This window comes from Triturus cristatus, chromosome 4_1 (assembly GCF_964204655.1).
Source record: "Triturus cristatus chromosome 4_1, aTriCri1.1, whole genome shotgun sequence".
Classification (NCBI taxonomy): Eukaryota; Metazoa; Chordata; class Amphibia; order Caudata; family Salamandridae; genus Triturus; species Triturus cristatus.
In genome coordinates, this window is record NC_140585.1 from 968,529,003 (window position 1) to 968,544,865 (window position 15,863).

At 41.3% G+C, this 15,863-nt stretch overlaps 1 protein-coding gene across 1 annotated transcript in view; it reads right to left on the reverse strand.

The window, feature by feature from the left end:
• Window positions 1–15,863, reverse strand: part of TRHDE (thyrotropin releasing hormone degrading enzyme) — a 1,875,424-nt gene that overhangs the window by 831,936 nt on the left and 1,027,625 nt on the right. Inside the window, exons 6-7 of the mRNA XM_085653848.1 lie at window positions 9,534–9,671; window positions 3,345–3,410 (exon numbers count right to left, since the gene is read on the reverse strand). Coding sequence (XP_085509974.1) covers window positions 3,345–3,410; window positions 9,534–9,671 — 204 coding nt within the window. The remainder of the gene's footprint in view (window positions 1–3,344; window positions 3,411–9,533; window positions 9,672–15,863) is intronic.

Here is a 15,863-nt window from a genome sequence, read left to right on the forward strand (position 1 = left end):
GCAATGCTCAGGGGCTGCCCATACCGAACATGCTGCGTCATGCCTTACGCCTTCTTCAAGCAGGCGCAGTGTTTTGACGCAACAGCATCGGAAAAGTGACTCCGTGAAATCTTGTAGATTTCACTGCGTCACTTTTCCGAGGCTTTTTCCAACGGAACGCCCACCCTGCATACATTAAACCTGACGCAGGTTTAATGTAGCGCAGGGCTTTACAACGTGACGCATCTCCCTAGATGCGTCACGTTGTAAATAAGGCACAAAATGGCGCATGGTTTACGCCGCCGCTGCGTCAGAGAAGTGACGCAACGGCGGCGTAAATGTCTCGCAAAGGGCTTGTAAATCTGCCCCAATATGCTTCTGTGGTCGAAAGAACCAAAATAAAGATGAAAGTAGTAACTAGTACACTTATCGGGTCTTAGGTAGCGGCATTCTGCTCAGAATGATTTGAATGTGTAGCTCTATTTTAAGTAACGCTTGCATGAAACGTTCTCTGTAGTTTGAAAATAAATCTATCTTGTTAGGAAAATATTAGCTTTTTACCATATCTGCTTTGAATTCCTGCATCATTTAATCAGATACTGAGTGATGAGCCCAAAGCGGGAACGCCAGGGGAACGCTGGCTTTCATACATTTCTTAGGCTGGTGAAAAGGGTTTAGTGAGCATGAGTTTTTTGGCAGCATTTAAAGAGAGGGAGAGCGTGGCGGGACTGGTCCCTATTGGGCATAGTGGTTTGTGGAGCATGCACCTTGAGATATGTGCTGCATCGTGCTGGCAGGGACACTTGATTCAACAGCTCGGTTAGCAAGGCTAGTGAAATGGCATTGCAGAATCCAGTTTCTCTTCTAATTTGGACGGGCAAGGCTGTAGCTATGCACAAGATGTCAAGACACTTGAGTGTGATTCAAAAGACTATATTTTCCCTAGTACAGCCGACTTTGCACTGCAGCATAGATAAACATCCCTGGAATGTCTGGACACTGGATTTTCCACGGTAGGGTGTGCCATGGGCAGGTCATCATGCATCTGGAAACCCAGTAAGGAGGCCCTACATTCCCCCCGTTATGTGGAAGAGGTTCAGCGATCTGGAAGCAGACAGGTAGCAGCCCAGGGGATGACACGGCTGGTCTTTTACACAAAGAGAAACTGTTCCCCCGAGAAAGTAACTTCAGAACTGCTGATCAAACCCTTGTACTCTTGCACTGGGACAGTGAAAACACCCTACTCCAAGGCCTTCCAGACCCCATGCTGCTGCCCACCGATTAGGGCATTGCACAGACTGCATCACATCTCCACAGCCTGAAGGTATATGATCAAAACCCTCCCATCCTGATGGAACTCCACTGGCTCTCCTTCCTAGTCCACACAATCTTCAGCACATGCTTACCACTTACAGAGGCATCACTACCAGCACCTGTGCCAGTCTGGCTGACAAGCTCAACACCTCTGGTGGCTCTCAGCACACCTGCAACAAGGACAGCATCAGCCTCGCGACAAAAAAGGGTAAAAAGGGAAAACAAGGCAACAGAACTTCTGGATCTGGAACAATATCCCTGCACCCCCCAACACTGCTCCAATGTATCAACGATTTGAAGGCACACCTCTTTAAAGAGCATTATATCACATTGCAGTAATAGTCCACCTTCGTGTACATAACCCAGCTTTTGCGACAATCATTTGTTAATTCCATTGTTCCCTTTGACTTTCACAACACTCTGCTGCCATTTTGCAAGGTATGTGCGGTACGAATAGCATACTCATGCATACATACTTCAGATACCCTTCATTGGAGAATGCCTGGGCAATAAAAAGTGATGGAGGGAACCCAGAAGATCGAGAGGGCCATGGTCACATGGTCCTGTTACACAAGGGGTCTTGGCGGCGTTTGTGATCCAGAATCAGAGAGAAGAAATGGAGACAACACCTTCACCTGTCCAAAAAGCAAATAACACTTGCTAACACACACACCTCCCAGTAGGGAGGATTAAATCATCTGAATACAGATGCATATTTCACACTGCCAAATGGATGTAAAACAAAACCAAATAATATTGTATCTGGAGAAGAAGGTAATGTTTCCAGTGATAGTAATCACAGCGCCCATTCCCAGTATGTAGATTAAATAACGCCCCACATCTGCTTCCGTTGCAGAGTAATTCATTAACCAACTCACCTTCTTGCTAAACTTCCCCCCTACCTACACTGGTCGGGCTTTGTCTGAGGAAACATCTTACAAGCCTCGTCCTTTTCAGTCCTTTCTTAATATCAATCTTTTGCTATCTGTCCAATGTTGGGACGGTCGAGCAATGTCTGAGGACGCCTGCACCGTGCATGCAGTATTACAAACTGAAAATCAAGACTGGTTCTGACTCAAGACACATGATGGGGGAAAGGCTCGCGCTGCCTTCTGAAATAGCAGATGCCATCCTGCAGTCGGGGCTTGAAAGGGGCTGAGGTGCAGCTGTGATTTGTATGGCAGGTCAGACAAGCACTATAAACCTCACATCATGTTTTCATAACGCTGCAGTAGTTTATCATCATCATAGATACCTTCTGATGCTTTTACGTACACTGGCCACGGAGTTCTACGTTTCCGATTATTTATGCATTTAAACCTGAAGGTTTACACCATTTCACATGCGAGAATGTCCTTGTACTAGGAATCCACTATGGTTTCTAGGATAAAACTGAAAACATGAAGTAGTCTAAGATTTCCAGGTGTACTTTTGGCACATATTTGTCAATTTCTAACAGTGGTATTTCTGTACTACAACTATATGTGGTACACACGTGCACTGAGTAATACAACAGAATTTGTGAAATTTTAAATCTCTGAACATTCATGGGGGGGGGGGGTGTATTTTTTTTATTTGGTGCCACTGAATTCCTCCAACGTTTTTATTTGCTTGTTGCTCTATTCAAGACATACAGAAATGAGTTCCAACCGCACAACTGAAATCTAATAAAACCCAAGGCTTGTCCGCTTGAGTCATGATTTCAAATGCAACAGACCTGCAAATAAACCACTCCACCCAGGAGTTGCATGTAAGATGGCTGTTCTGCCCTTCTCCATGACTAAATTATATATGTAATGTGCAAGTATATGATATATGTAATGCACAAGTATCTTCATTGAGGTGTGAGTTTTTTCACATAAACAGCACACCTTCCCATAGTTATCAAACTGTCATGCTTCACTATCTGCTGGGTGTTTTATGTCAATTGCATTTGAAGATTGTATAGTGAATACTGCTGTTAAGGCTGGAACTGGATTATACGTAGAGGCATTTAAAACCTTACAATTTATGGGAAATTGAATCTGAATGAATTTCAAGTGTCTACTTACTTGAAGACCCATCTGAAATACGTGGTGACCCATGAAGTTAGCCAGCATTCGGACCAAAGCAGCACCCTGCAGAAACCAAGGAAGCACAGAGTAACAGTAAACACAACTCATCAGGCAGAAATCGATCACTTTATATCTATGACTGAAACATTCAAATCCTCTGAAGGAGTGCGATGCATTTAGAATATTCTCATTTCTAAAAACACACCAGGATGTTTTTGCCGTCAATTATTAATAAGTAGAATCTAATAAAAATAAAATTTATCAATCAGTCAATTTTTAAATATTTTGTATCCAAAAGCACTTCACTCACACTTGGGTGATTTTAACAGACGACTGCCCAAAAACACAAGTGTTTCTTATCCAAATGAGACATTGAAAACTCTGTGGGCATTTTTTATGACAGGAAGTTGCACAAAAAAGATTCTACGTTTACAGCAGATAGGTCTGCGCTAAGGTGATATTTCGTAGGTTAAATTGTTCTTTTAAAGGAAAGTCACCACCTGAATTTAAATAATATTGTGTCCACTACCACATTGATTACTAACCCTCAATGCAGACATCCGGTACAGTAATTTAAGATAGTATACAGAAATTATTGGTCCACTGTACATATAAAGAATACACATTTGTTCATGGGTAATTCACAGTCGAATACCCTTACCAAATTACCAGTGACCTGCTTAAAGGGTGGAAAACATAAACTTGGTATTTTTTTGTGTTTGGCGAGGGATGTTAAATATTACATTTACAAGCGTGAAAAAAAGATACAACTTCTAATAAATCATAAACGAAAGTAAACAGAGAATTGCACACATAAGAAATATAAAAAATATGTATTTTATGTGGAAACACCACAAACAACTAAAGAGCTTATATAAAACAGAGATAGAGGACTGGTAAATGAGTGGCTATGCTCAAGCTGTTAAACTATGTGGAGAGAATTAGGGTACAAAGGTAAGGTAACAGTATAAGCAATAGCTAATTCATAACAGAAGCAGTGCCAGTCGGGTTGCTACAGGTGAACCGGGCATTGGCTCTGCTGTTAGAGGGAAGCTGATTTGCCACTACTGGAGAGAATTACACAGAGAAATACATAAAAGATGCTGCTTCACATGCAGTTGATTGGCCATTCTTGACTTGGCTTTCCCTGTACTGCACATGACATTTTTAGCAGAATGACAGGGATGGGGACTCGGCCCTTAGATGAGTGATATACAGATAGGTGTTGGTTCATGTCTCCTCCCAAGAACAGCCACAATTATATAATTTCAATTCAGTAATATAATTATGAAAAGTTGGTTAAGTGATTATAGTTGTTGGGACAGATAACAGTTTTGCATCTTACTGGGAATTTTAGGGGAGGGATTATGGTATTTAGGGTGGGTCCTACTGAGATGCCAGGGGAGACATGGACAGACAGAGATAGAGACAAGTCGTCCAAAATCGGTCAACCCAAACAGTGGGTTCAGATTGCGGACACACTGAGATTCAATATGAGAGCACAGGGCAGGCACATGTTTACAACCTGGAATATATGATGCATGGGCTTAGATAGTAAAAGATATAAGATGCAGGCCCAACTGAAAGCGCGAGTGACTCAAATTGCATTCCTCCAGGAAACACATTTAACTAACAATGAGGAAATCAGACTGAGCTGCAGACGAAGAGAGCAGTTGTTCTGTACTATATTTTCAGCATATGCTGGGGGGCTGCACATTGGCTATTAACAGGCTTGATGTTCGAAGCTGAGGAGGTGTGGCTGGACCAAGACAGGAGATATGCATTGGTTAGGGGCAGTTAGATGTGAATCCCGTAGTGCTGGGAATCATACATGCTCCCAACATAGACAATCCCTGCTTTCTACCAAAAGTATCACTGAAATTGGTGAAATGGGTAGATATCCCTTAGGTACTAGGAGGGGACTTTAATAGCATACTTGACATAAAACTTGATGGATCACATCTCCCTCACATGCCCCCATGATCCACAACTGAGAGTGCAGGGGTGAAGGCTGTAAGAGTGGCCGTTCATAGATTTGTGGTAGTGATAGAGTAGAAGAATTCAACTTAAATAAATGCATAATTTACGCTTTACATTAACACAAAAATGCTTAATAGAATGAAATGTAGAAAAATGTGTCTTTTCTTAAACGTGCAAAATTAACGTGTAGCATGATTTTTGCAGTAAGCACTAATTTCTATTGCAATAACAATACTAGTCCAGACTAGGCCTCTTTCATCTTTGTTACTTTCAGTTCATTTTTCTTTATTGAACAAATGCTTTTAGGAAATGCAGAACTATGCAATACTATCTAATAATTGGTTTACTCTTGACATGTTTAAACGTGTCCTCTATGTAGAATGTGTGGACTTTAAAAATGTATTTCTTCTTTTCCTAAGCTACATGTTCTCATCGTATTTAGTGAGCTTTTGTGTTGCCACATTTTCACTATGCGGAATGCTATATTAAAACTATAATGCTTACATGAGGACGTAAATCTCTAGACTTAATCACTTAGGTTACAACTAAAATGTTTCTGCCTTTGAATAGTTCCTTATTACACAGTGGAATACTGAATAGCTAATAGTTTAGACTCCAGGGTTCTCGTGGGAACTCAGAGTGGAGCTAACGCACATGAATGTTTAGAAACTAAGTTTACACTTGTAGATAGCAACTTGCCGACTTCATACATTTACTGTGGGAATGAAAGAAAAAGCAGCAGACCACCGGACAATCCTTCCTCATTGGCTCAAGAGGACATGACACCATCATGGATTGGTACATATGTTTTTGTGTTCTATAATATATGTTTTCCTAGTTAGAATTGTAAGTGCTATCCAGACTGGTCAAGGCCAGTCTTATGTGACCATCTCTTTTCCCTTAGCAGTTTATAACCTATTTGCTGTGAGCTACTGCTGGCAGTGATTTCTATTGCCTACCACTTTGTGGCAGCCGCGGTCGGTAGTGGGAGTAGCTGCTGGGCGGTGATGTGGGGAGGGGGAGGGGCAGGGTGGGGGGTAGTAAACTACGGATTATGGAGGTTTACAGGTAAGTAAACATATAAATTAATAAAACGAATTTTGTTGCGTGCACTGCATCCCCAAATGCGATGCAGTGCACACAACAAAATTCGTTTTATTAATTTATATGTTAACTTACCTGTAAACCTCCGTAACCCATAGTTTACTACTCTCCATCCTTCCCCTCCCCCTCCCCACGTCACCGCCCGGCAGCTACTCCTACTACCGACCGCGGCTGCTTTGTGGGTGTTTATTTCTTTAACGGTTATGTCTACTGCTGTGACTATTTTCTTAGCTTAATTTTGAACAGTTGGTACTGAAACTGTTTTCTGGTGCTGATTTGAGATTAAATTCTCAGACAAGTTTCTGGAACTTCTCTTCATGAGGAGTTCGGCTTCAATCTGATTCTATTTCAATGCTCCTTTAAGTCTTGCTCTTTTCCAAAATGACTATTTATGGGTTCTAGTAGGTTAGAATGTGCTTAGAGTAGAATAGGGATTACATTCCTTTATAGAACCCGCAAGTAATTTTCTTGATTGACTCGAACCATTATTTTCTTTATATTTCTATAAATGGATTTATCTGATGTATTAATTTGAATAAAGAGACAAACAATATTCTAAACTCATCAATAAATAAAGGTTTCAGTATTGACTAAACTAAATGACTGAATTGATGATGTTCATTGAAATGATTTCGACTGATGCGCCATTCTAAAATGGTGGCATAGATTCATTGCAAAGAAGAAGATTTTGGTGTGGAGCTGGAGGAACCATTGTAAGTTACAGGTTGAACTGATTACATTTTTTGTAAAAAAACGTTTCCCGCCAGCAGTAGCACAGAAAAAAAAATTAAGGAGTATTCAGTTTACTGAGTACTCCACATTTGGTTGGATCATATGGTATAAAATATTGCACTTAGGCTGTATGTATATTACATGACTTGCCTGGGTAACCCCCTTTCCGACCATATCCTGATGGAAATGGGCCTGATCTGGGGCAGTATCCCAACTCCCATACCCACCTCACCTGGAAGTTGCAGCCAAGGTGACTAGAGGAAGCCGCGTTCAAGGAGATGCTGAGAGAAACAGTTGATAACTATTTTAAAGAGAACAAGGGTACAGCCTCTTCAACCCTAATGGAGAGGAAAGCATTCAAAGTGGAAGTTGGAGAAGCCTTTATAGATGAAAAAATAGGACCCGAGCCGTGACTGAATAGGATCTTTAAGCTGTGGAGGGATTCCTCAAGGCTTGAACAGGCTGCAACTATGGATCCTGATCATTTAGAGCAAGTGAGCAGGGCTACAGAGCGACACGGCAAGCTGCTAGACAGGTTGCAGTCTATTGATTTTGTGGCATATAGAGAAGGGACAAACTCTGAAAGTAATACGTTCGGTATGCTTCTTGCTTGGCTGATAAAACTGTATCACCTGGACACCCCCATAATCACCATTAAAGATGACACAGGTAACCTGGTGTTTACACAAAGTTAGATTAATAGAGCCATAACAGAGATTTGTGTGCCGTTATATATAGGCAAACATAACTCCAGTGACGAGGCTCTAGTCAGCTTCCTGGATGGAATAGAGCTCTCTCAAGTGTCTGTGGAGCAACTTGAGGTGAAGGAATCTCCAAACTAAGAACAAAGGATGAGGTATGCCATTCATGCACTAGGGGTAAAATGCCTGGATTTGGTAAAGGTTTGCCCCCTAGTTTAACCAAGCTCTACAAAAACAGTAAGGGGAGTTGGCTATCTCCCAACAACAAAAGAAGCAATTGCTGTATCAATACTAAGGCCAAGGTGAGGTCCGAAATGTCCTCATAATGCCAGTTTTCGAGAGCCAAGAAGTGCGACGTTATGACTAGATCTGCTGTTAGCCAAAAATGCTATAACTGAGAATTTGAGATCACCTCATCTCCTCTTCTGGCCACCTAAGGAAGAACAGTGAATTACATGCAAAATAGAAGGGGACTTGCTGTAGATAGTTGGGTTATGGGGTGAATGTTAAAGATGATAATAAGACACTCTGAGGCACCTGAAGGACATGTAGGGGGAATATAGATAAAGGATAGAGACTAGCTGGGTCGCGGCAGACTAGTTGATGTCTAGACATGAAACATAGAAGTTGCTAGATAAATTGAAAAATTAGTGATAACAGACAATACCGTTAAACCCTCTTGCTGAGTACCACTTGCATTGTCTAACCAAAAGATTATTTAGATGGGGAGAAACATCAAGGTAATCAAGATAACGTGTAACTGGACTTTGGTGGCGAGATCCACCTGGTGTGAGAGGGGGGCAGAATAGAATTTCACTAATTTTTTTGTACTTACTCTCTAGTCATACAGATACAGATATCTAGCTGACCATATCCGTTTCAAAAAGTAGAAGCCAAAATGTCTGAAGATATTTGAGTGATATGTCTGAAGGTTATTTACTGGTGTCTTGTATGGGACGGGCCTGCTGCAATTGATTTTTATATTGAGATCAAATGACAATAATGAAAAATGGATGATATATATATATATATATATATATATATATATATATATATATCTGTATATATAATATATAGTGTATTTTCTATTTTTGGTTTCTTCTTTTTACTGTAACTGTACGTACATATCTAAGATATTATTACATTGCTGTTCATCTTATACTAACATGAAAAAATATTTATCACATATCGAAAAATGTTTTGAGTGTTTCAGGTGTCCTGGGGAAAGCCTTCAACTAAAGATCAATTCAAAAGCTTTCTCCAAGAAGTTATTTCCCCTCCTTTCCGACGCTGCTCATGGCAAGCAGCACCTTAAATAGTGAAAATAAATAAAGAGCAACATGTCTGAAACACTCTCATACCAGATTTAGGTGCAGTTATCAACTCTGTCTAAAAGAAACTCAAAACATTTATATTTGAGCAGAACACCCTTTGCCCCTCTGTATTCCACCACACACTCACCCCTCTCAATTGGAGTAATTATTCTAGCATCAAACTTGCTGTCTGTAACCTATTCACAATACCTGCAAACAGAAGTGGCCTAAGAGTAGCATGTACCTTTCTTCCAATCTCCAAAATGTAAGTAAGTACAAAATAAATAAATAATTGTAATTGACCAAATTACCCAATGCGGTATATGTTCAATATTTCATCAGTATCTCCAGCCTACCTTTTTATATGCAATCCAATCAAACACTCGATCAATGTCTGTCGCCTTCACGACTTCTTGAGAGACTGGATGCGAACTGGCCAAACCATCAAGCAGCATTACCTCATGCAAGACATCTGTTAGAAATCTCTGATTTTCCTGAAATAGAGAAGCCAGCAAATCAAAATGTAGAATGTATATTAAAAAAAAAAAATCCAAATATTTAGTACACTAATCAACAATAAGGAATTCATTTAACTACTAAATTTATTTATTTCAAATTTGCTAGCTGTGACATCTAAAAAAATCTGAGACAAGAGGCACATGTCTTGATGGACTGTTATAGGTGTATTTATCAAATAATCACACAGAGCAGTGCTGCAAATTTTGTTACTGCACTGCATGAGAGGCAAGTGGCAGGAATGTGCCATACGTAACAATATACGGCACAGTCCTGTCATTTTCAAGCGCTGGCGCTGAATGTGCTGTCTAGCGTCAATGCAGGCACCCTTACACTATGGTGCAAGTGTGCCTGAGTTGAAAGCAGGATTCTTTTTGCTCAGGAAGGAACACCTTCCTGCACACACGGAAATGTGCCAAAATCCATGAGTGGATGCATGGGAACATCGACACTCCACCCATGAAACGCTCCCTGGGGTAGAGTAATGCAACACAGTGATTTACGCTGCATTGAGTTACTCTAGAATTATCAAGCCATGCAGGGCCTTGCAAGGGGGCCTTGCGTGGCTTGATAAATCAAAGGTAGGAGTTTCATCATTCTTGTGCCCCTTTGCGTGGGGCAAAAGCAGCGCAACCCTTTGATTTACCCCTAGAGGGTGTCATCTGGGGTAATGTGGCATAGGATTAGCTTAAGAGCCACCCTTGGATTCCCCAGCTTTGGGCTCCATACCGGACCTCATTCTATAGTCATATGCGCCAGGACACCCCAGGGTAACCGTGCGCTCTATAAGTGCTAATAACATAACATAACATAGTTCTTGGACGGCCCACCCAATATGACTACATTTTCACCTGGCCAGTGACACACTGTATGTCCTCCCTGCTGGCACCAGCTAACACCCTACCTGGCATTGTACCAACTAATGGAACTGCTGCCCTTCCTTCCACCTGACAGGGAGGGTGCGGTCTGTTTGCTATTTAAAGCTTGTGCCCAGTTGTGTGATGCCCCACCTAGGGCTATCCCAGAGCAGGAAATGCTTGATGGGGTGGCAGAAATCCACCTCTCCATCCAACTTCCGATGGGCCAGCAGTCGATTTCAGGGAGGGCAGTGGGGCAGTTTCGATCTATGCATTGTGTTATAGTAGGAATATGCAGGTTTTACTGGAAGAATTGGAAGACTGTACAGGCTTCTGGAAGAATCTGTACAGAAATGTGATAATGCAGTACCAAATGGCTTTTCACACTGCATGCTAAACCACAGAATGTTTATTACAGCCTTTTCATTTATTTCACAATATTATTCACAATAGCCTACCTAAATGGCAACAGGTCCTGTGTCATCTGTGGCACCTTCAGTCAAACCTGTCTTTTTACCAAATGCACTTTGCGTGCTGCCATTTTTGAACTTATACTTACAATTTAAACATGAAACTGTAGTGAAGAAATGGGGTTAACAGCAGACGTTGCTAAGTTAGCATGAGTAGTATAAGCTTGGCTGCCATTCTGCCGCTTTTGCGCACAACACTACATGGCTCTGTTCTCGTGAAATACTTTGCTGGCACTGCTTCACATGAGAACTGTCTACCTTTCACATATCCAGAGGTGCAGCGCGATCTCTGTCTGTTCAGCCTGTTCAAGGTCGAATAACAATGTAAGCTGTTGATTCACTTTGGTCAGTCCCAAGCACATAGACATAACATGAAGCACAGCGGCCCAACTGAAACTCGGGTGCTTTTAATATGGCATTACATGCATGAGAAGGCACTTGGAGAAAACCTTTCCAACATAGAAGAGCTGTGCTGATCCTGAGATGTAAATCTCTGCATCTGATCTCGTAGGTATGGGTTCTCGCTGACAAAGCCCCGAGGTCTTCTATAATTATTCTAAACTAGCTCATGAGCATGGGGAGTGTGGTAAAAGGAGCTATAGTCCTGTTTCCACTGTCATTATAATATGATTTCCTCTTTTGTGCTTTATGGAATTGTAACAATGCTAATTATATTGTTTTTATGCATTATGCTGCTCGTCTTGGCTAGAGTACTGCATCTTAGAGCACGTTAGTTAAAAATAAACATTTTACATTTTACAGTGTCTCTGATTACTCACGTTGTGGACAAGTATGAGAGTGAGCGAAAGAGTGTTCTTGTTTCCTACTATTCCTGAGAGTTTACTAAGTCGCATGTTCTAGGTTGTCTAATCATTGGTAGCTTCGCTGTAGTACGGAGAATGAGACACTAATGCTAGTCGGATTGGGGTTCTGGGCACTGAGGTGGCATTTTTGGTACACCCCAATACACCGAGGTCCTGGTTTCCTGCACATAGTTCTGTGCATGAGCAGAATCCCTGCAGCAACACTACAAGTTCTAAAAAGCAATGCCCATTTGGCTAACATTCCAGGATTGGCTGCAAGTGTATCACAAGGCACTCCAATAGATGATTGCCAACATGCTAAAAGTTCACTGTAAGATTCATATTCAGAAATGGGTGGATGGGAGCTTAAGGTTAATTTGGAGGTTCTCAGTTTTACACCTCCTCTCAGCCACAACGTGCATGACAAAAGCCATTATTGATTGCTTATTACAGAGAGTCTCACGATCCCTCTCATTTCCTTTCAGCATACCTCACTGTTTTTCAGTATGATCTTTGTCTGCATTCTTCCTGATCAGGCTAAGGGCTCCTCTTTGCCAAAGCCTACACCTCACTTTGTTATCCAATTACATCATCACCCCCGGAAGCAAGGGCACGCCCCACAATTCGTAGACCACTGTTTTATGGCAAAAAAGAAAAACAGATTTGAGCGGCTTTTTTAAGCATGTTTCGAATGGATGAAATTAGCATTCATCTTTTTTTTATTTCGAAAGTGGCCAGAGTTAGAAGCCAGGGAGAAGAGAGTAATTGAGACTGGTGAGATATTTTAAGGAACGGTAGTGTCAAGAAATACGTACAATAATAATGTTATGGAAAATGGTTGCAGAATTAGAGTAGCAATAGAACTTCATAAAATAGTTGTCTATGTAAACAATGCAATGGCACCAGGAATGAGTACTGTTTTATTGAAAGTGGAGAGTGGCTTGAGGGTAGCAATGTGCTCTACCCATGTGCTCTGCGACCTGCCTGTGTTACAATCCACACTCATCCTAGTGGCCCAGGATGGATAACTCTATCTGCTTTCATTAACGAAGTAGTTCTTCTGTGTCAAAGGCAGACTTGATTCACCAAGACAGGGAGTCCAACCATCCAGAAAGTTTTCTTAAAGGCATTTTAAAATGTTGTGACACAAAACATCTTCTAATTCTCAGCTGCATTGGAATTCTGCCCCCTTGGTCCTCGTACTTGGCTTTCATTTCAGATCAAACACCTCACAGCTCATCTCACCTCCTCCTCTAGTAGCTGACTTTTGAAAGCAGCAGGGCACAGATACAGTCACTATTTTGGCCTCTTTGAATATCCAGCTGCCTCTGACACCCGTGCATGCATAACATAGTGCACTTTGACACTTATTTGATTTCAGACAATGGTGTTCAATTTACCAATTACATGGTTGAGTGTTTTCTTAAATCTGGTGATGTCAAACATTTAAAGACATCTTTGTATCATCCTCAAACTAATGGCCAAGTGGAACAAATGAATGGTGTGCTGGTCCACAAAATATGTGGCAATGCTGTGAGGGTAGGTGGTACCAATTGGTGGAATATTGGAAGATGTATCAAATCTGTGCAAGGCTCAAGCTCAGAAGAGTTCAAATGTTCCAGGGAAATCTCAGGTTCAATAAAAACGGAAGTCCTGGAAATAGTGTTCAAGTGAAAGTAAGAAAGAAGAAATGTAAGGTTTTTGAAGAGAAGACAGAAAGCGTGCTACATAGGAGGGGCTGTTGTTCAAAGTTGCCTGTCAGGTACAGGCAATGAGCCTAGGGTTTCTTTTTGCTTTGTTTCTTTTGGGTTTATGAGTTCTATTATTTATTGTTGTTAATGCATAATTTATATTCCCTTTGTTTTTAAATTCTATGTATTATAGTTTCTTTATAGTCTGTTTTGTGAAAAGCAAAAGGTAAATGTAGCATTCTGACAGTATTTATCTCTGGTCCCACGGTGAGCATGCACTGGGACCGAGACTACAGTGGCATGCAGAATGTAAATTCTTGTTATGTTTGTGCCGTTTGATTCAGTACCAGTTGGCTTGTCATCAACAGCTGGTTTGGGGCTTCTCCTAGCAGCTCTATGTTAATAAACATATCTTCTTCAACTATGACCAATGCTTATTTGCCTGTTAAAGTCAAAACACGGTGGAGTAACAATAGCCCCCAAGCTCCAGGGGCCAACCTCCCACACTGTGCACGGGCTGCAGCTGAGAGCTCCTGAAAAGGTCCGGCTCATGAAGGGCCACCTCTATGTTTACAAGGGGAACCCCCTCACGTTTTGTTACACCCCTGAAGAGAGGCCTGAATGGCATATATGCACAGGTGGTAGGCTCTCCTAAACAGGGGAAAAACTGCCATCCTGATTCTCCTTGTTCTCTCTGCAGCCCTCAATACCATGTTCCACTACACGGCCTCCACCAGAAGGCAATCTGAGGAAAAGCCCTTGAGTGGATCGCATCAATTTCTTAAAACATACATTTGCCAAAATCAGAATTAGTTCTATTACATCCTGATATTCTTCACTGGAATGCTAGGGTTTGGCCATCATTCGTAAGTCCGTGTTTGATTACTACGGCTTTAGTTAGGTTGTAGATTTTCTCATAGTTGCAAGTCAAATGCTTGATGCTGAAATAAGTCACATTTGTAACAAAAGCCTATTTTGCAAAAATCTTTAATTGAACAAAGTACAAACCCACAATTATTTGATCTTAAAATCAACAACACATACCGTCTTTCCAATGGAGGGACCGAGTTGCTAGTTTTGTTTGTTACATAACTCAACCAATGCTCCACTTGAGGATATCACCTCTTATGCCAGTTGTCCATTAGTCCTACCTAGTGCGCTCTGAGTGAAGCTGTCAGCTTCAAAACTTCTCACAGGAAGTAGACTTTCCTTTTGGTGACTGCCATGTCCTGCTCTTCCAGCATGCTTTATTTAGCACTTCTGCTGTGATTCAGTACAGTCACACATTTTTTGTTGCTGTCAGGTCAGGCCAAACCAATATATATAAATTAAAACAAAGATTTTAAAATATATCCCACTATGAAACACCAATTATTTTCAACCATATTGAATACTTAAAACAATTCAATTGAAATAACTATAAAACCTGGCAACTAGGATATACATTAAATACACAAATTGTGATGGGAGGCTGCTTGCAGTAAGTCTCACCACTGGCAATTGCTTGGGGTAGCATCCCAACCCATCGTTTTTTTGCCCAGTATGTCACCTCAGATTGGACCCAGCTATATGCGAATCAGTCTCGACTATGCTCCAGTAGGAACAGCCCAGCCCAAATTACCAATGCAGGTCCTCTATGAACCAGAGAACAAGCCACCTAAGATTGGTTTTGCCCTGATTGGGGCTCTTCAGTTGGGTGTAACTTGATTCCAGTGGCACAGGATATACAATGATATGCGCAAAAGTGAGGAAGTCGAATAAGCAAATCTTCGAAATTGTCAAAGTCAATAGAGGATATGCAGTTTTCAAGAACAAGTAGAAACGTAATTTTTGTGGGATGGATTAACCCTTCTGTGCCCATGACGAGATAGTCTCGTCATGGAGCGCGGTTGCGCTGTGCCCATGACGAGACTATCTCGTCATGGACCCCGCCCGCTAATACAATGCCCGGCACAGGAGGGGGAAAGGGCGGGGCACTCAAGGGGTTAAAAGAAAAACCACTACTTCTGTTTATATCTATCAATAATTATCTAGGCTGAACAAAAGTAAGATGCAACTGCATATTAGATCATTGCATGATCGGGCCTATTGTACACATCAGGATACTCTGTGAATATTAGTCTAGTTTCTAGTAACTGATTCTTTAAATGTTGTTGCATGCAGAGCTTCATTTGCACTGCATCAGGATAGTAACTATCCTGGTGTCCTCCAACTATATTGCAGGGACAGTATCTTTAGATCACACTGCTTTCTCAATAGAACATTGGCAGTGTATTCAGAATGGTGCTATCCAACTACTATACGCCTTCAGGGAATTTATCCATATTTATTTATTATTATTCATTTAGG